Source organism: Tupaia chinensis, unplaced genomic scaffold, assembly GCF_000334495.1.
Source record: "Tupaia chinensis unplaced genomic scaffold, TupChi_1.0 Scaffold145741_1, whole genome shotgun sequence".
NCBI classification, from domain to species: Eukaryota; Metazoa; Chordata; class Mammalia; order Scandentia; family Tupaiidae; genus Tupaia; species Tupaia belangeri.
The window spans coordinates 1,200,982-1,222,493 of record NW_006205599.1 but is presented as its reverse complement, the minus strand read 5'-3'; the positions used below and the strand labels follow the sequence as shown (position 1 = coordinate 1,222,493).

General features: G+C 40.5%; 1 protein-coding gene across 1 annotated transcript in view; it reads right to left on the bottom strand.

Annotated features, from left to right (window-relative positions):
• Positions 1–8,510: 8,510 nt before the first annotated feature.
• LOC102495607 (E3 ubiquitin-protein ligase RNF103) overlaps positions 8,511–21,512 on the bottom strand; it is a 111,045-nt gene continuing 98,043 nt past the window's right edge. Inside the window, exons 5-7 of the mRNA XM_006168366.3 lie at positions 18,689–18,810; positions 11,777–11,891; positions 8,511–9,051 (exon numbers count right to left, since the gene is read on the bottom strand). Coding sequence (XP_006168428.1) covers positions 8,909–9,051; positions 11,777–11,891; positions 18,689–18,810 — 380 coding nt within the window. The 3' untranslated portion in view covers positions 8,511–8,908. The remainder of the gene's footprint in view (positions 9,052–11,776; positions 11,892–18,688; positions 18,811–21,512) is intronic.

Sequence of the window (21,512 nt, the reverse complement as noted above, 5' to 3'; positions counted from 1 at the left end):
GGAGGAGAAGAGATTGTGGCATGGCCATCCCCCCTGGGGGGTGATTTCTTGCTTTCTGTGTCTCTGTCTGGCCAGCGATCATGCCCTATAGCAAAAAAAACAAACAACAACAACAACAAAAAGCCTCTCCAGAAAGAGAACAAAAAGCAATCAAGAAAATGACCAACTTAATGCTAGGGACAAGAAATATCAATAAAATCATTGAATGTTACTTCCAGGATTTAAGTGGAAAGACTGGACCACAGTAACACTGCAAATTTGACAGAAGAGAGATTACATAAGACTGAACTAGTGAAATAGAATTTTATGACTTTTGAGTAAAATATTACTAATTTTTTTTACTATGCTTTGTTTTCCCAATTGAAGGATTTTGCTTTCTTTTGAGCCATTGATAGGTTCAGTAATTTATTAAAATGTTTTTTCTTGGTACCAGCAGTTAGTGTAATGGCTATGTTTGTGGGCCCCCATGTAGTCGACCATGGTTCGAGTCCTGGTCCCGGAGGCTTAAACTCACACCGGGTGTGTGTGCATGTGTGCCCAAGATCCCGAGAGGAGAATGGAGGAGAAGGGATTGCGGCGTGGCCATCCCGCCTAGGGGTTGATTTCTTGCTTTCTGTTTCTCTGTCTCTCTCTTTCTGGCAAGCGCAAGCGCCAGCGCCCTATAGCCAAAAAAAAGAAAAAGAAAGAAAAAATTTTTTTCTTGTTTCTTTAAATGGAAGCATAAACTTTTCTCCCTTCCTGAGTCACCTCTGGAATTGGAAAATATTTGGGAGTACTCTTATTTTGTGACAGAATGGTAATTTGTCTAAATTCAACAATATATGTTGCCTTGAATCAGAAATTGAAAATACCTGTTATTGGACAGGACTTTGACTGGCATGTCATATCTGAAGATTAAACCAGAAAACTATGTAACTAAGGTAGATCTCAAGTAAGCCAACAGAAGCTCTTGGAAAGATGGGCTGGCGCCATAAACAGTTCTGCCTTGCAGAGAGAATTAGAGAAGCTATATGAAAGAATTCGTACCACAAAATAACCTGGACTTTTCCAGTTCAGCATTGTAATCAATAGAGATTGCAAAAGGGAAGCCACAACCAGAGGATTACCTCAAGGAAGACTTTGAAGGAAGAAAAACAGACTGATCTTTGCTAGCAGATGGTCTATCACAGAGTATTTGGTAGGCAGAGCTCAACTGAGAAGATTTATTATGTGAATTGCGTACTGGGTATTTCTTTTCAAAAGTTTGAGTAGTTGACATGTAAATATTTTCTCAAAAATATTTAAAACCATACTGTCTCTGTTGCTATAGAATTGCAAACAAAATTATAACAAATATTTTGAACATTATTTATTTATCTCATTATTGTTTAGATGTCGTTTCCCATGTGGACCTACTGCTTACTAGAACGCAGTTCTCCCTGGATGTCTCCCATTGCTGCATGTATGATGATTGATTCCAGACTAACAACCTTTGTTTTGGACTATCTTCTCCAAGATGATAGAGAACAGCACTGGGAGAGATAGTCTCCCTCCAGAATAAAACTGTCCATTTTATTTTTATTTTTAAACTTTCTTAGAGAAATTTTGCTATAGGACACGTGTGCTCGCCAGAGACAGAAAGCGAGAAATTACCCCCCAGGGGGATGGCCAAGCCACAACCCCTTCTTCTCCATTCTCAAGATCTTAAGCATGCGCACACATGTGCCCCACGTGAGGTTTAAACCAGTGCCTTAACCAGCATACCACCTGCTGGTCCGCTAGATTTGTAATTTCTAAAATATGCGTGCCTTTAAATCATACAGGGGGATAAAATGAGTTACAAACCAAAAGTACAATGACCTTTTTATATTTACCTATGTAATTACCTTTGCTGGTGTTAATTCTTTTGTATAGCTTCAAGTTACTGTCAATTATCATTTCATTTCAGCCTGAAGGACTCACTTTAGCATTTAGACAGGTCTACTTACTGGTAACCAACTTTCTCAGCATTTGTTTTCAGGGAATATCTTAACTTCTTTTTCATTCTTGAAGGATAGTTCTGTTGGATATAGAATTAACTCATGGCCTTTTTGTTCTTTCAGAATCTTAAGTGTGTTATATTTCTGTCTTCTGGCCTTAAAGGTTTCTGATGAGAAATTTTGTGGTCCTTTCATAGAGGATCCTTTGTACATATACAAATCACTTCTCCTTTGCTTCATTAAAGATTGTTTTTCTTCCAACAGTTTGACTATCATGTATCTCAGTGTCAATCCCTTTCTGCTTATCCTTTTTGGAATTCATTGAGCTTCTTGGATTTGTAGATTCATATCTTATGAATTTGGGTGCTCTTCAATAATTATTTCTTCAAATATTGTTTCTTTCTTTCTGTCCTCTCCTAGGGCAGCCATAATGTGTATGCTAAGTCCCTTAAGGTTGTGTTCACATTTATCCATTCCTTTTTACTTTCTGCTCTTCAGAATGAAAAGGTTGTGTTCACATTTATCCATTCCTTTTTTCTTTCTGCTCATCAGAATGGATTTTTTTCCATTTTATTTTCAGGCTTGCTGATTCTTCTGCTTATTCAAACCTGTTGAACCTCTCTAGAGTTTTAATTTCAGTTTTGTGCGTGTCACCTCCAGAATTTCCATATAATTCCATTATATGTTTCAACTGTAATCTTTCACCTCAGGCAGGTTCACTTTTTGGTAGCCTTATAATATGACCAATCAACATCTGATGCTTTTCTGTTAAACAGGTTCTGAGTTAGGCAAACCCAAGATGTGCACCTTGTATTATTCCCCCCAGACAGATTAGAACAAATAATAATCTGTGAACAAAATTTGCTTTGTTCTCATTGAAGCCAGAGATCAGGGTTCTTTCCAGAGAATGAGGGCTACTATCCTCAAGATGATTAAGTTTGGGAGGGGTGAGAAAAAGGCAAGTGAAAATACCACAAAGCATTCTCTTTTTATTTTAAATAATTATTTAGCTTTATTTATTTAATTTTTTTAACTTGACCGGGGGTGGGGGAGGCAGAGTGAGAGAGAAGGAAAGTGAGAAAGCAAGCCACCAGGTATGGGACTTGAACCATGGTCAACCATATGGGAGTGTCCAGCACCTTAACCACCATGTCACCTGCTGGTCCCCCACAAAGCATTCTTACCATTTTAAAGTTTCACTTTTTTTGAAAAAAGAATTATTTTCCAGTTCAATCAGAGAAAGAGAGAGAGGGAAAGCGAGAAAGCAAGCTGCCAGGTCCAGGACTTGAACCACGGTCGGTCATGTGGGAGTCCAGCACCTTTAACCACCATGCCACCTGCTGAGCCAAGTTTCATGCCTTTAACCACCACGCCACCTGCTGAGCCAAGTTTCACTTTTCTTAATTCAGCATCTGTTTGGTGTTAAACCTGTTTTTCTAAGCTCTGACAATGTGAATTCTATTACTTTTTATTTTTTTTCCATATTTCTCTGAAGTGATAGGTGTTTGGAACTAACTACTACACCATTTTGTTGTTGTCATTCCCTATATTTTTTAAACTGTAATTAACTATGTGTAGTTAATTATACATAATTAGTTAACTTCCTAAGCCTTAAAAAATAAGGAGGTGTGGTGGTTAAGGCACTGAATTCTCACATGGCCACTCTCACATGGTTTGAACCCTGGACGTGGCAGCTTCAGTATCATGCTGGGCATGTCTGTGTACATGCCCAAAATCCCAAGAAGAGAGTGGAGAAGGGATTGTGGCATGGCCATCCTCTGCGAGTGATTTCTCATATTCTGTCTGTCTCTGTCTCTCTGGGGGGAAAAAAAAAAAAAAAACTTTAAAAAATGATATTCCTGGGAACCAACAGTTAGTGTGATGGCTATGTCGCTGGACTCCCACATAGTCAACCGCGGTTCGTGTCCCTGACCCGGTGGCTTAAAACTCATGCCGGGCGTGTTTGCATGCGTGCCCAAGATCCCGAGAGGAGAATGGAGGAGAAGGGATTGTGGTGTGGCCATCCCCCCTGGGGGGGGATTTCTCGCTTTCTGCCTCTATGTCTCTCTTAGCGAAAACCTCTCCAAAAAAAAGAAAATGATATTCCTACTGTGGTTTAGTAGTTCTGAAATGGTCTGGTGGCTAGGGGATGTGAACTCTGATGTTAACTCTTGGTCAAATAAATTTGGAAAAAACATATGAAAGGCTCCGAAAAGTTGTAAAGAAACTTGTTTTACTTTCTTTTTCTTTCTTTTTTTTTTTTTTTTTTTTTGTGGGGTTGCCCCTAGAACCTCCTAGTTCTGTAGAAGCTAATTTATTTTGAGAGGTTTTTTTTTGCTATAGGGTGCATGCGCTAGCCAGACAGACAGAAAGCGAGAAATAACCCCCCAGGGGGGATGGCCACACCACAATCCCTTCTCCTCCATTCTCCTCTCGGGATCTTGGGCACACATGCACATGCGCCTGGCGTGAGTTTAAGCCACTGGGTCCAGGACTCGAACCGTGGTCGACTACGTGGGAGTCCAGCGACATAGCCATTATGCTAACTGCTGGTCCCGAAACCTGTTTTATTTTAACCAAATGTTTACCCAAGTTTATTTTATTGTTACTTTAACCAAATACTTCCTACTTTGATTTCACCCTTCTTACTGGTAATGTAGATTACCATTTGAAGAACACCTGTTATTAGGGTAGGATAAGAAAAATGGTCCCTATTCTTTAAAGCTTTGAAAGCTATCCCCATAACCACAGGTATTGGGGTTGGGAGTTGGAGAGAGGCACAGAGCTGGCATGACTAGTACTATGTGAAATCAAATGAGAATCACAATCCCTTCTTTCCATGAGTCCGAAGACAAACAGCTAGAAATACACAAGACAGAAGAACCTAAGGCCATGCAACTGCTCAGTGCTTGAAAAGGCATCTTTGATAGATGGGGACAGTGGTGAAGGGCAGGGAAGTCAGGTTACAACTTGCCTACAGTGAACTGCTGGGTGATGTCCTCAGACTAGAGTGATTTTTTAGAGTAAACTATTTCAAAACAAAATGAAACAAACAGGATGGCATGGAATGCTAGTTTGAGTGCCCTTGGAATTGAATGCATGGTTTTATTAGGGTACCAAGTAGACCCTGTCTGTGGATAGGATTGGGAAAAGGGATGGCTGGAGCTGGTGCTGCTATTGTTGGACTCATGACTAAGACCAAAGGATGCTATGATGGAAATACTTGATGTTGGGTGATTCATGAAGGAAAGAGGTTTAAGAGCTGATGATTCTGGTGGCTGGGAAGTACAAAGGCATGGGGCCAGCATTTGGTTTTATATCACTACAGTAACCAAGACAGTGTGGTATTGATGAAAGAATAGACAATAACTGGAAAGAAATACGAAGCCCAGAAATATATCCATGCAAATATAATCAACTGATCTTTTAACTGTCAGAAGACATGTGTGCTCACAGAGCAAAAGGAAGTATCCCCTAACTGGGCTTGTTCATGGTGCAATCCCTATTCCTTCATTTCCCCCTCCTGTCAGGATTTTGGGTACACGTGCATCAGGTGCCTGATATGTTTTTCAAGCACTGGGTTGAGACTAGAACTGAAGTCAAGTCATGTGAAATTCAGCTCCATTAACCACTTTGTTATGAGCCAGGCCCAATCTACTGGTCTTTGACAAAGAAGCCAATGTAATATACTGGAGAAAATATAAGTCTTCTCACCAAATGGCTGGGCAACCATCCATTCAAATACAAAAAAAGAATCTAGATACACACATTAAAATTCGTCATAAAAACTAAAAATGTGGCTATTTGTGATAGCACAGCTGGTAATGCAATATTTTGCAATGCCAAAGCCATATGGGAAGGCCTAGAGTTCATGGCCTGAGGTCTTGTATGCATGTTGTGCAAAGACATGTGCATGTGCCTATAATCCTAGCTGGCTGAGTCTGGGGAGGATCACAATGTGAAGACCCCACTAAGAATGTTCCCCTCTCTCTCTTGTGGAAGAGATAAACTTAGAAAAAAATTAACTCAAAATGAATCACAGAGGGGCCAGCAGGTAATGTGGTGGTTAAGGCACTGGACACTCCCACATGGCCGACCACAGTTCAAGTCCTGGACCTGGTGGCTCGCTTTCTCACTTTCTCTCTCTCTGGTCACATTAAAATACATGAATGAATAAATAAAATTAAAATAAGTAATTCTTTAAAAAAAAAAAAAAGAATCACAGAGCTAAATGTAAAACACAAAACTAACTGCTAAGAAATAACACAGAATATATAATTACCTTGGGTTTGGTGATGACTTATTAAGTATAACACCAAAAGCGTAATCTGAAAAAGAGGTAAATTATAAGCAGAATTTCATTAATAGTTATAAACTTCTGCCCTGCAAAAGGCACTGTCAAAAGAATAAAAAGACAAACCAGATTGGAATAAACTATCTGCAACATATGTATCTAGAAAGATTGCTATCCAAAATACGCAAAAACATTTAAAATTCAAAAGAAAACTCCATTAAAAAATGGGCAAAATACCCGAACAGACACCTGACCCAGAAGCTATCCAGATGGCTAGTAAATATATGATATTGACATCATATGTCATTAGAGAATTGTAAATTAAATGCTGAGGCACTATTATACATCCATCAGAATAGCCAGAACCCAGAACATTGACACCAACTGGTGGTGCGGAAGATGCAGAGTGACAGGAACACTTGCTCACTGCTGGTAGGGACCCAAATGATGTATAGCTGTTTTGGGAGTTGGTCTGGCAGTCTCAGAAAATGAGACATACACTTTCCATACAGTCCAGCAATGGACCTGCTTGGTATTTACCCAAATGAATTTAGAAGTTAAGTCCAGCCCCAATTGTAGTAGCACAAATGGGTACCACTGTATAGAGACCAAAGCTAGCTGGGAGGCCTGGGTTCAGGCCTAATCTAAACAAGCCAGGCATGGTGGCATATGCCTTTGGTCCTAGTTAGCTAGGAGGCTGGGGCACACGAACTGTGACATGGGCAATACCCTGTTCGACCCCTCCACCCCCATCCACATGCTTGCTTATTGAAAAAAAAAGTTGTATCTGTACAAAACCCACACACAGACATTTGTAGCAGCTTTATTTATAACTGTCAAAAACTTGGAAGCAATCAAAATACCCTTCAGTAGGTAAATGAATATGTACAATGAAATCTTATTCAGTGCTAAAAAGAAATGAGCTTTTAAGCCACAAAAGGATGTGGAACTTAAATGTATATTATTAACTGAAAAAAAGCCAGGCTAAACAGCTTTCTATATGATTCTATCGTTGTGACATTCCAGAAAAGGCAAAACAATGGAGAGAATAAAAGAAAGGCAAAACAATGAAATGGTGGTTGCCAGGGGATCAGGGGGAGGAAGAGATGAATAGGCAGAGCACGGGATTGTAGGGCAGTGAAACTATTCTGTATGATACATTTGTCTAAACCCATAAAATCTACAGGAGTAAAGCAACTATGGAATTTGAGTGATGTGTCGACGTACGTTTATCAGTTCTAACAAATAAGCCACTGGTGAAGGATGATAACATAACAGTGGGGAAGGCTGTGCAGAGAAAGTATAGGAACGCTGTACTTTCTGCTTAATTTTGCTGTGAACCTAAAACTGCTCCAAAAAGTGAGTTTAAAAAACAAAAATTTGAACAAAAAAAAAAAACTGTATCCTGAAGGTAAAATTAATAGCAACAGACGGGTCCTTTGGGTTCAAGATTGCCATTTTATATGATGAGACTTGGAAAGACTTCATTGTTTCAGGATCTGAAACAGAATCTACAAAAACCAACCTATAAAAGAATGAATGGTTGGGTTTTTCCCCTGCCTGGCCAGTTTAGTGCACACGGGATTGGATTGGGGGATCTGGGTTTGAACCCGAGCTCTGTTACTTCCCAAACTGAGCTGTTTTCCTTATTTGTGACAACTGAATAAGTTCACATGTCAAAGAGCTTTGTAAACTGTCACACACATACAGATATAAAGTGCTGAACTACTTATAAATGGATCTTAAGACTGTCCCAGATGTGTGAGAATTGGTTATGACAGATGACCACACCTTGCCTCTCACTGGTCCCTCCTCGTTTTGAGAAGGTGCTGATGGGAAGCCCATGCCTCATGCACAAGACAGCCAGCTCAAAGCAGGGACAAGCAATGCCAAGGTGAAAGTCCTATTCCCACACTTGTCTATTGTGGGTGCAACTTGCAATGGGAAGGAAGGAACAAAAGCTTAAACCCACATCCACACACTCCAGGATACAATACAGTCATCCAGTCAATAGGACACAGAGCACAATTCCCAACCATCCTTTTGGTGAAACATGACAAAGTACAGAAGAATGGCTCCCACCCTCTGTTTGTGAAGGCTGAGAAGCAGCATCCACTGAACAGAAGCCACTGCTGCTGACCTTCGAGGTCCCATAACAACTGGCAGTAACACCTCCTCTATTTCAAAGGCCAATGTATGAAACAACCTGGGACAGCAACACCTTAAAACTTCCTTGCACATGACAATTTGCAATGGGACCAAGTGTTAAAGCAGAAATTTATTAAAATTCATTTATATAGTGTTTTACAGACAAAAAAAAATGTAGAGTTCTTAACATTCAGGCAATCAATTCCATTCTCAGAAGTGCTTCATGAGAAAATGAATTTCTTTGCCCTCCCCCCAGTAAGATACATCTATTTATATGCCTGAAAATGATGCATTTAATTACACCACCTTTGTAAGAACAATCCCTTTGAGATCCCAAGACCTCATCAGGGAGTGAAGAGATATTAGCAGAGAACCTTCTCCAAAATGCAATCCCTCATGACAGAGGAGTAGTGCAACTCGAGATACTAAGGAGGCAGCTCTTCAGAGGAGTGTGGGGACCTCCAGTGGGCGGGCCATGAATAAAGCCCAAGGCCCAGCTGGGTGGCCCCTAGCTGCGGAGTGTGGCCAGCCGGGACTGCATGGCCTCCAGGGCCTCTTCCTCTTCCTCATCCTCTGAGGCAGCCATAGCCCCTGGAGGCTCAGGTTCTGGAAGGGCGTCTGTAACTTTACTAGGTGCTTTGCCCAAGGCCCCTGAAAAGAAAGAGCAAACAATCGATCACATCAGCTTAAGGAAGTGGTCCTTCCATCTCTCCTGCCTTTCATTCCTGGACTAATCGGGCAAAATACAGAAAAGAGGAAGTAAAACAAGCTGTTTGCTAGGGTTTTGCTGTGAGGATTTTGCCAACAACTTATAATAGCATCATATTAGTCATAACTGTAAGGATTTTGATTTTGACAATCAAATCCTTGGTTCTGAAGTTTCTAATCTAATCTAACCACTACTGAATGCTTCACTTTAAATATTCTCTGTGGATAAAACAAAATTATTTCTAAATCTTTGTGAAATAGTTCCTGGAGTAACTGCTCTTCTTTATTCCAACAACTTAAGACGGACAAATGAACAAATAGAAATTAAATCTCATCAATTTTATTAAATTTCAGAAAATCCAGTAAAAAGTAAAAGTTTAAAAATTAACTCAGATAATTACTATTTATATTTATATCCCTTCCAGCCTTTTTTATAAATGTTTTTTACACAAAAGTATTTTTGTAGGAAGGCTTTCTTCACATAATATACTGTAAACATCTGTCCACGCCAGTGAGTGTACTCCTGTATCATTTGTTATAGCTATATGGTATTCCACTGAAATAGATGTAACAATTGATTAGATGAATATTCTATTTAGGCATTTAACTTGTTTCAAACTTGTTAATATTATAAATGATGCTACCACAGACATTCTTGAGTTAAATCTTTTAGTTCATCCTTAATTATTTCATTAAAGTCCCAGAAGTCAATCTGCTAGATCAAGGGATTTTCTATCTGCTGCCCCGTTGCTTTCATGAAGGTCTATACCAATTTAAATTTCCAAAATATAAAGAGTTCATAAAAACTCCAGAAATTTAAAAAAATTCTTTATCTCTGTTATTTATTAAATGATAGTTATAGATATTATGCTTCCTTTTCCAGAAATAACCTGTGCACTCTATAACTTAAAAATGCAGAAGGGAGTTACAGTCTAAAGAAAAAGCTGCTTACCAATTTATAATGAATCCAGGAAAAATAGCCAAAAAATAGAGTGAAGAGGACAGAATCTCATGGTCATACCTGCTGTAATTTCAAACAGAATTTTGTCTATTTCCATTTCTGCTTCTTCCTCCATTTCTTCCTGATCGTCCATGCTTTCAAAAGTGTCCTCTAACATCTCTTCTATGATCCCAGCCTAAACAGAATAAACACATTACTTCCCTCAGCTGTTAAATTGGTTTGCATCAGACCCCTAGACACCATCGGGACTGAGCTCTGGCCTCTCCGGTCCAGTCCCCACTTGTGAGGGCCAACACAGTGGCCAGAGAAATACAGGATGTTGTGCTCTCCGCAGAATGACAGAAGGCCCTAAGAGAAATGGCTGTGCTAATGGGGCCCTGAGGCTGGGCGGGCCACTGCTGGCTATAGCGACTCTGAAAGTAACCCAGACTCCTTGGCGGCACTCGGGGAACAATGTGCCGACACACAACAATGCCTGGGCTGTCCCAGGAAGCTGGTTGTCCCCTAGCTGCGGAGGGTGGCCTCCAGGTCCTCTTCCTCTTCCTCATCCTCTGAGGCAGCCATAGCCCCTGGAGGCTCAGGTTCTGGAAGGGCGTCTGTAACTTTACTAGGTGCTTTGCCCAAGGCCCCTGAAAAGAAAGAGCAAACAATCGATCACATCAGCTTAAGGAAGTGGTCCTTCCATCTCTCCTGCCTTTCATTCCTGGACTAATCGGGCAAAATACAGAAAAGAGGAAGTAAAACAAGCTGTTTGCTAGGGTTTTGCTGTGAGGATTTTGCCAACAACTTATAATAGCATCATATTAGTCATAACTGTAAGGATTTTGATTTTGACAATCAAATCCTTGGTTCTGAAGTTTCTAATCTAATCTAACCACTACTGAATGCTTCACTTTAAATATTCTCTGTGGATAAAACAAAATTATTTCTAAATCTTTGTGAAATAGTTCCTGGAGTAACTGCTCTTCTTTATTCCAACAACTTAAGACGGACAAATGAACAAATAGAAATTAAATCTCATCAATTTTATTAAATTTCAGAAAATCCAGTAAAAAGTAAAAGTTTAAAAATTAACTCAGATAATTACTATTTATATTTATATCCCTTCCAGCCTTTTTTATAAATGTTTTTTACACAAAAGTATTTTTGTAGGAAGGCTTTCTTCACATAATATACTGTAAACATCTGTCCACGCCAGTGAGTGTACTCCTGTATCATTTGTTATAGCTATATGGTATTCCACTGAAATAGATGTAACAATTGATTAGATGAATATTCTATTTAGGCATTTAACTTGTTTCAAACTTGTTAATATTATAAATGATGCTACCACAGACATTCTTGAGTTAAATCTTTTAGTTCATCCTTAATTATTTCATTAAAGTCCCAGAAGTCAATCTGCTAGATCAAGGGATTTTCTATCTGCTGCCCCGTTGCTTTCATGAAGGTCTATACCAATTTAAATTTCCAAAATATAAAGAGTTCATAAAAACTCCAGAAATTTAAAAAAATTCTTTATCTCTGTTATTTATTAAATGATAGTTATAGATATTATGCTTCCTTTTCCAGAAATAACCTGTGCACTCTATAACTTAAAAATGCAGAAGGGAGTTACAGTCTAAAGAAAAAGCTGCTTACCAATTTATAATGAATCCAGGAAAAATAGCCAAAAAATAGAGTGAAGAGGACAGAATCTCATGGTCATACCTGCTGTAATTTCAAACAGAATTTTGTCTATTTCCATTTCTGCTTCTTCCTCCATTTCTTCCTGATCGTCCATGCTTTCAAAAGTGTCCTCTAACATCTCTTCTATGATCCCAGCCTAAACAGAATAAACACATTACTTCCCTCAGCTGTTAAATTGGTTTGCATCAGACCCCTAGACACCATCGGGACTGAGCTCTGGCCTCTCTGGTCCAGTCCCCACTTGTGAGGGCCGACACAGTGGCCAGAGCTACACAGGATGTTGTGCTCTCCGCAGAATGACAGAAGGCCCTAAGAGAAATGGCTGTGCTAATGGGGCCCTGAGGCTGGGCGGGCCACTGCTGGCTATAGCGACTCTGAAAGTAACCCAGACTCCTTGGCGGCACTCGGGGAACAATGTGCCGACACACAACAATGCCTGGGCTGTCCCAGGAAGCATCTGCCCTAACACTGCAGACAAAGTGAAAACTGCAGGGGTTAACACAGTGTAAAAATAGGCTGAAGCCACAGTAGACACTGATAACCAATGCCAAGAGCAGGGTAGGAATCCAGGAGAGGCTTGAGGAGCACTACAGCATGTCCAGGTGACAGCAGATGGACTCGGGTTAATTGGGGCATAAGATCTATCAATTCACCAAAGCTTGATCACCAACTCCTAGGAGAACTGAATGATTCTTGAGCCAACAAGGTAAAGGGCAGACACTGCACTGGAAGCACTGCAGCCGCAGTAGCTGGCCAGCCAGGCAGCCTCCTTTGTCCAAGGTAGCACAGCACCACTGTGTCTAACACACGCAGTCGTCTAACACTGGCCCAAGGCACCCAGGCACTGTGGCCTTCCTGCTCAGCAGTATCTTCAACTCCCAGATAACGCCCTACTCAGTGTTTTTTTTTACTGAGGCTAAGGGCCAGAGCAGCACTTTTCAATGCCAAAGAGGGGGCCACTAATGTCCCTGGGTAGAAGAGGCAGGGAGGGCTGAGTGGCTGTGGTAGAGAGCAGAGGGAAAGCATGGGTTCAGGCTTCAGAGAAGATGTCAAACAGGAAAACCCTGATTGCTTGGCAATCTGAAAGAACTGGGCCCCACCGCCTTGTGCACCGAACTTCCAGCGGTGCAACGAACAGAATCACATGCATTATCTCCAACTTTGGCTCCCCTCTATTCAGCCAGGGTACAATTCACTGATTCTGTTGCTAGAACCAGGCTTCCAGCAACTCTATCCTGTCTCCCTCTATGCTCACAGACCACGCAAGTCGCTCCTGATGACATCTAGCTGATACTCTATTCTGCCCATTCTTAGACCCTTTCCTCCCAACCAAAATGAACAAATAAAAAAATTCACACTTATGTCACCAGGTGGAGCCCTACTGCCTAGCTGAATGGCAATCATCTTAGTGCTGGAGGCTACAGTGAAAGAGGTTCTATAAATACTTGCTAGTTGAGCAAAAGAACCCACTAGAATCCTGATTGTAAAGCTCTTCACATGCTAGAGTTAGAGGATGGCATTTATTCATTCAATCAGCAGCCATTCATCAAATTCCTGCTCTGTGCCAGACAACAGCCAGACTCTGGGAATAAATAAAAAGACTTAGACCGTGTCTCTGCCCTCAAGGAGCTGGGCCCCCATAGGAGGCTTCAATATTTAACTGAGTATGCACTGTTAGACACATTCTATAAACACTTATTATCTGGTACACGCAAGACTTCTTCCTTTCAGTATTCAGAAACCATTACGAAATAAGATTCCAGATTCCAAAAAAGGCCCCTCTCAGAACTTTGTGACTATGTGAGTAAAAATAAGCTGGCCTAGAGGTACTCCAAGATTCACTGTGCTAACTTGTTCTAGGTGGATAATCATTACCCACCTGGTGGCAAGACATCCATCACTTGACATACCCTGCTAACTCAGGTCCCCTTATTGTATTGCCCAGAATTTCTCTTCCAAAGACCTGGGCCCTGCACTTTTTATGTTGCTTTTCTTTTCTATAATTTGTTTGTTTGTTTGTTTGTTTATTTATTTATTTATTTATTTTGGAGAGGTTTTTTCGCTATAGGGCATGTGCGCTTGCCAGACAGACAGAGAAAGACATAGAGACAGAAAGCGAGAAATCACCCCCCCAGGGGGGATGGTCATGCCGCAATCCCTTCTCCTCTATTCTCCTCTCGGGATCTTGGGCACGCACGCCCACGCACCCGGCATGAGTTTTAAGCCACTGGGTCTGGGACGCGAACTGCAGTCGACTACATGGGAGTCCAGCGACATAGCCATTACGCTAACTGCTGGTTCCCTCTATCATTTATTTTTCTCCAGCTCCATTCTCCCATGCCCTAACTTACTGAGTTGTCAGAAAAGTCATAGTATATTTTTCTATGCTTTTTGCAATGTATCATGACTTTTCTGACAACCCAATATATGTATTTCAAGGTCGTAAATAAAACTCCTTGGGAGGAGAAGGATGCATAAACTCTGGAAATTTGAGGTATACACTATTTTGGCTGTCAGGCCACAAGTCTGAAGTAAGAAGCAGCAGTTCTAAGAGACTGCCCACCCTCCTTTCCTGTGTGGCAGCTCGAGTGATAAGACACCTGTGCTCCAACTCCAGATCTTTACTATGAACAAGGTGGCCAAGAAAATTATCTAGCAACTTGAAGACTCAGTCCCCTTCTAAGTAACAAGGCGGTAAGATGACCTGGGTGAACTAGACAGGACAGCAGGAGAAATGCAACATTGGCTATGGTGCTCAGACAAAATGCCCCTCCTCATCCCTGTCCAACAGCCAGCAGTGTGGGCTCACCAGGCCCTACTCCTAGGGGTGGCAGATATTACCCATGTGTTTCCTATCGGGGTCTTGGTCTGTGTTCTTAGTTTAAAAGACGGGGCCAGCAGGTGGCATGGTGGCGAAGGTGCTGGACTCCCACATGGCCAACCACAGTTTGAGTCCCAGACTGGGGACTTGCTTTCTCACGTTCTCTTTCTCTCTGGTCACATTAAAATAATAATAATAATAATAATAAATATTTTTTAAAATACCTTTTAAGGAAAAACAAAAACCAGTAGTCAGCAAACTATAGCCTCAGGCCAAATCTGGTCTGTTTTAGTAAATAAAAGCTTTCTTTGTTTAAAAAACTCATTTGCTGACATGGATCCCGAACTTCAGCTATGACATATTGCTTTCAGAGACTTAAAATAAAGATTTTCTGCCGAGACTTCTTCCTCACTTATTTCTAGTGGGTAGTGTTATGTGTCTCTTTCTCTCCATTTCTCTCTGTCTCTCTGTGTCTCCCAGAGTCTTTTAATTTTTTTTCTTAAGGTAAAGTATTCTCTGGGTTTGCAAGCCCCTTTATTGTGTTAATAGGTGCCTCTCCCCATTCTCTTTAGGAAAGGCACAAACCCAGGCCCATCTCCACATGGATCCTGAACTTCAACTGTGAAATACTGCTTTTGTGCGGTGTTTGTGTGCCGCATGGTTTTCGATTTTTAAAATTAAAATATATAGTTTTTCATTATCCTTTTTTTCTTTTTATGTTGTATTTTCTTCTTTATTTTTCTCTAATTCTTTTCCTTTTCTTTATCTTTACTCACTGGCTTCTCAGCTCCTACACACTAAGTATCCAGATAGGTCCAAGTGAATAGGATCTAAACATCTGAATATGATTAGGATCAGAACATTCCTCCATTCCCGCTGATTCTGATGCACAAAGAGTGAGAAAAGAACAGAAGAGAGATTGCAGATCACCTCCTCCTGCATGCCTATGAACACTCAGATTGAACTTCAAGAATTAGAAGAAACACATCAGATAACTAGAAATCACCACAGTGTCACAAGAAATATGGAAAAACAAGAAAATACCTCTCCTCCACGGGAAAAAAAACTCCTCTTCATCCTCAGACAGTATGATGAAATTTATGGAAATGTCAATAAAGAATTTAGAATTTTCATGGTGACAAAACTCACAGATATCAAAGAGAAGAGAGACAATGAACTGCCAAAGAGGCAGGGGAAAGGAGCTAATGAGCTTCAGGAGGTGAAGAAATTCTTGCAAAATCTAAAAGAAGAAATTTGCACTATAGAAAAGAATCAAATGGACCTGTTAGAGATGAAGACTATAATACAGGAAGTCAAAACCTCTCTTGAAAGTATTAAAAGCAGACTAGATCATACCGAAAATTCAATCTCAATGTAGAAGATAGAATCACTGGCCTAGAAAAATCCACCATGAAGACAGAAAATTGCCCAAAAAACGAGAAAACTATACGAGAAATACTAGATACCATCAAACGTCCAAACATCTGGATAATTGGTATCCCAAAAGGGGAAGAGACCCATAAGGGCATTGACAATCTATTCCATGAAATCCTGCAAGAAAACTTTCCAAACCTAGAGAGGCATTCAAAGATCCAGTCCCAAGAAATACAAAGGACCCCCAATATAATCAACCTAAGAAGATCTTCTCTAAGACATTATAGCCAGATTGAGCAAAACCACAGACAAAGACAAGATACTAAGGTTGGCAAAAGAGAAATGTCAAGTTTATCCCATCAAAGGATATCCCATCAGGCTGACAGAAGATCTCTCATTGGAAATAATGCAAGTGAGGAAAGAATGGGAAAATATACTCAAAGTGTTAAGGGAAAAGCAATTGCAACCAAGGATATTATACCCAGCAAGATTATCCTTCATATGGGAAGAAAAGACAAGAACATCCTCAGATAAACAAAACCTGAAAGAATTTACCAATACCAGATCTCCAAGAAATTTTGCAGAGAGTGCTAGACCAGAAAAATTAAATACAGTCACACAGAAATAAGAGTTCAAAACCTAGGAAAATGGCCAACTAGAGTTGAATATTACATACCAGAAATTAATTGGGAAAATCGAACCACAACAGTAGATAGATTAGGGAACAGCAGTTGACGTAATGGCTATGTCGCTGGACTCCCATGTAGTCAACTGTGGTCTGAGTTCCGGACCTGGTGGCTTAAACTTATCCCGGGAGCGTGTGTGTGCATGCCCAAGATCCCCAGAGGAGAATGGAGGAGAAGGAATCACAATGTGGCCATCCCCTCTAGGGGGGGATTTCTCGCTTTCTGTCTCTCTTTCTGGCAAGCGCATGCACCCTATAGCAAAAACTTCTCAAAAAAAAAAAAAAAAAAAGAAGATAGATTAAGTATATGAGATGGAACTGGTGAAATAGAATTTTATGACTTTTTGACTAAAACATTGCTGATTTTCTTCTAGGCTTTGATTTCCAGTCTTCAGGATTTTTGTCTCGTCTTGAGCTGCTAATAGGTTCATGTACCTACTATTTTAACAGAATCCTAACCTGTTTCCTGGCTTTAAGTTTTAAGCATATTTCCTTAGCATTTCTTTGATTAATTAAAGTTAAATCTGTTTTTCTTGAAATTAAAAAAATATAGTAAAAAATACATAATTAATGACCATAGTAAACTACATAGCATCGGCTATGTGCCACCTTATAGTATATTCATTCTACTCAGAGTTTCATGCCTAAAGTCAGACATGTATTCATAGATATGTATCTACAGCAGAGCTTGCTATTGAAAGCATTTAGATTATTTAAGAAATGTTGTGAATCAATAAAATGTGGGGGGGAAAAAGGAATGGAAAACAACTGTGGACACCTGAGATAGCGTGGGAGGAAGATGGGAAATGCCAGAGGGTGAGAAATAGGGAGAAGAAAAAAATATATATATATATACATGTATATCTATCTATCTATCTATCTATCTATATAAAATGAAACTAGAAATGGAAAATTATTGATGATAATATGTATGACTAAGCTACTATGCAGCATATTTTGGATGGGAAATCACACTTTGCTGTGACAATGCTCAGTGAATGAAAGTAAATGAATTAAAAACAAAAATTTTTAAAAAAAGAATAAAAAAAAAACCAGATTCCATTGTATTTAAGCAAAGGTCTAGAGATTATTAACCTACTTGATATGGCTTCTGTAATCATTTAGGTATAGGAATCTCCTCTCCTTCCCTTTGTCACCACCCTCTCTTCAATGGTTATTGCTCCTGCCATACCAACCCTAAAGTGGCTTCTGCCTTTATAAGTTCCCTTCTCCCTCCACTTGGAGCTGTGGGATTTCTGAGAGAAATGAGTCCTGCAGTCGGTCAGCCTATTAATAAAGACTCCATTTTAATCGGAAAAAAACAAACAAAAAAACAAAACAAAACTCATTTGTTTACTTATTATCTATGGCTGCTTTTACATTACAAGGCAGAGCTGAGTAGTGTATTAATTATCTAGCATTTTATAGAAAAAGTATGCCCATCTCTGGTCTAGAACAACCTCTGTCACCAGCATAACCAAGATCCTGGAGCACACAGAACCAGGATTTCCTTTGTCAGCTTGTTCAGAGCCTGCAGACCCTACCTTTAACCTTAAATAGTTGCTTCCTAGATCCTCAACTTCCCTAGAGTACTGTTTATATTTCTGCTTCTCCTAACACACACTCTAGCAATCTGATCCAGTCTCTGCCATGCTCGGCTCAAATGGCTTCAACCAGTGTTATCAGCTGCTCCTCTGCCCTCAAAATCATTTCTGTGGGCCAGTGTGGTGGGGTGGCACAGTAGTAGTAATAAAAGGCTCAGTGATGCTGAACACACAGGGAAAGTCCTGAGTTTCCATCCCAAGGTCTCATTGTACGTATGAGGTGTGTCATCCAGGCTGGCTCAGGCTGGGGGTGGATCATGGCAAGAAGACCCTGCTGGGTTTCTCTCTCCCTCCCACCCTTCCTCCTTCTCCCCGCCTCTTTCTCTCTCACGGAAAAAATAAATAAACTTAAATCATTTTTGTCTAGAGGTTTCAGTCTGTCCATTCCTGCCCCCCGTCAAAGGTCTAGTTAGTAGCTTGGAAGGGGAAGCAGGGCTAGCCCAGGTTACCTTCATCATCTCTTTGGACAGCTCCCGCATGGTGGCCTGGATTTCTGGGATCTTCACAAGACTCTGCATGGCCTTCATCACTTCTGTGCTCTTCTGTAGGGAGCCAGCCACTCGCAGAACAGCTGAAAGAGAAAGGAGAGGGTATAGTCAGGATTGTACAGAATGGGATAAAGACAGAGTGAGCCAAATTACAAGCCATTCCGGTAAAAGGGAGCAGCAGTAGGTTGACTCCTGAAGTTACTTATGTACCCTGAGAACGCATCACTGTGCTAGCTGATCAAGACTGCCTTTTCTAAAGTGTGTGCTGCCTGGGCTTCTAGAGGTGCAAATTCTCTAAGCCTGCACACCAGTCCCACCAGTCTTGCAGAAACCTTTGGAGACAGAAGCCAGCTTCGAGTGACTGTGATACCCAGGACAAGTCACAAATGAGAGGAGCAGCCCTAGACCGTGTAAGGGTCCTACTCAAAAATAGGCGGCTTTGGATGACCCAAGTAGAGCTTTCCATATTCTTCTCTATGAGGATCCTGTCACCAGTCCTCAGGAAAATGAAAGAAATCCTGATAAAATGTAGCAAGTACGTACATGTCAACACACACACACACACACACACACACACACATATGCATCCAGGTGATACAGTTACAGTTCCTTGCTAAACCTTCTGTAGTCTGAGATCACACAAATATTACTATCTTCTTTATAAGAAATTGTGGTGGTAGCAGGTGATCATTTTTCTTTCTTAATATATTTAATATGTCAAAATAAAGAGTTAACAACTTTCCAAAACTGTTCCAGAATTTCAAGAGACCTGTGTCTGAGAACTGCTATACATCGAGCTATTCACAGGCTTCTTCAGTACTGCAGTGCCTGGCTTAACCAGGAGGCATTACAAGTTTACCTTAGCAGAATCCAGACCCTAGGAAGAAAAGAAAGAAAGAAAGAGAGAGAGAGAGAGAGAGAGAGAGAAAGAAAGAAAGAAAGAAAGAAAGAAAAGAAGGAAAGAAAGAAAGAAAGAAAAAAGAAGAAAGAAAAAAAAGAAAGAAAAAAGAAAGAAAAAAAAAGAAAGAAAAAAAAGAAAGAAAGAAAGAAAGAAAGAAAGAAAGAAAGAAAGAAAAAGAAAGAAAGAAAGAAAGAAAGAAAATGAAAGGAAAGCCAAGCCAAAGTTGCAAGAAAATATCTGCAAAAGACATATCAATAAAAAAAAAACTGTTATTCAAAATATACCAAAAACAAAGCAAACAGAATGCAGAAACTTAAAATTCAATGGGAAAACAAACAGCCTGAATAAAAAGTGGGCAAGAGACCTGAACAGACACCTCACCCCAAAGAGAAAACAGATGGTAAATGTGCTATGAAAGATGTTCAACATCATGTGTTACAGGGATTTGCAAATTAAAACAGCAATGAGGCACCACTACGCTCGTATTAGAGTGGCCAGAACCTACAACACTGACGACACCAAATGCTGGTGAGGATGTGGAGCAACAGGAACTCACGTTCATTACTGGATGGAATGCAAAATGGTACAGCACTTTGGAAAACAGTTTGTAAGTTTCTTACAAAACTATACATATGCTGGGAACCAGCAGTTAGCATAATGGCTATGTCACTGGACTCCCACATAGTCGACCGTGGTTCACGTCCCGGACCCAGTGGCTTAAAACTCACGCCAGGCGTGTGTGCATGCGTGCCCAAGATCCCGAGAGGAGAATGGAGGAGAAGGGATTGCCCCCTGGGGGGTGATTTCTCGCTTTCTGTCTCTATGTCTCTCTTTGTCTGTCTGGCGAGCGCACGCGCCCTATAGCAAAAACCTCTTAAAAAAAAAAAACTATACATATGCTTACCACAAGATTCAGCAATCAAGCTCCTTGGTATTTATCCAAAATAATTAAAAACTTATGTCCACACAAAAATCTGTACACAGATGTTTACAGGAGTTAAATTCATAACTGTCAAAATTTGGAAGTAACCAAGAAGTCTTTCAGTTGGGGAACAACAGAGTAATATTCAGTGCTAAAAATAAATGAGCTATCATTCCATGAAAAGACACAGAGGCAACTAAAATGCTATTACCAAGTGAAAGAAGCCAGGCTGAAATGGCTACTTATTCTATGATTCCAACTATATAACATTCTGGAAAAGGCAAAATTATGGTAGCTGGGAGTAAAGGAGGAAAGAGGACTGAATAAGCAAAGCACAACATAAATGGTAGGTACATCATACACGTGTCCAAACCTGTAGAAGGTATACACCGCCAAAGTAACTCTGCTGGTTATGATGATGTATGAACCTAAGTTCATCTACTGTAACGAATATACCGCTCTGGTATAAGATCTCAGTAGTAGAGGGGGCTGTGCATATGTGGGGCAGGAGGAATATGGGGACTCTCTGTATTGTCTGCTCAATTTTTGTTGTGAACCTAAAATTGCTCTAAAAAATAAGTTTATCAAAAAATAAAAACAGGGGCCAGCAAGTGGTATAGAGGTGAAGGTGGCTGGATCCCACATGGCCAATTGTGCAGTTTGAGTCCCAGACCCGGCAGCTTGAAAAGCACGCAGGGCGTGTGTGTGTGTGTGTGTGTGTGTGTGTGTGTATGTGTATGCCCAAAATCCTGAGAGAAGAATGGAGGAGAGGGGATTGCACCGTGGCTACCCCTCCAAGGGGGTGCTTTCTCATTTTCTCTCTCTCTCTCTCTCTCTCTCAGGTGAGGGCATGTGCCCTATAGCAAAATAAACAAACAACTAAATCTTTAAGATAAAAATCCAGAAATGGGAGGGCCCTCTGGATTCAGGACTGCCATTTTGTATGAAGAAACTGGAAGGGC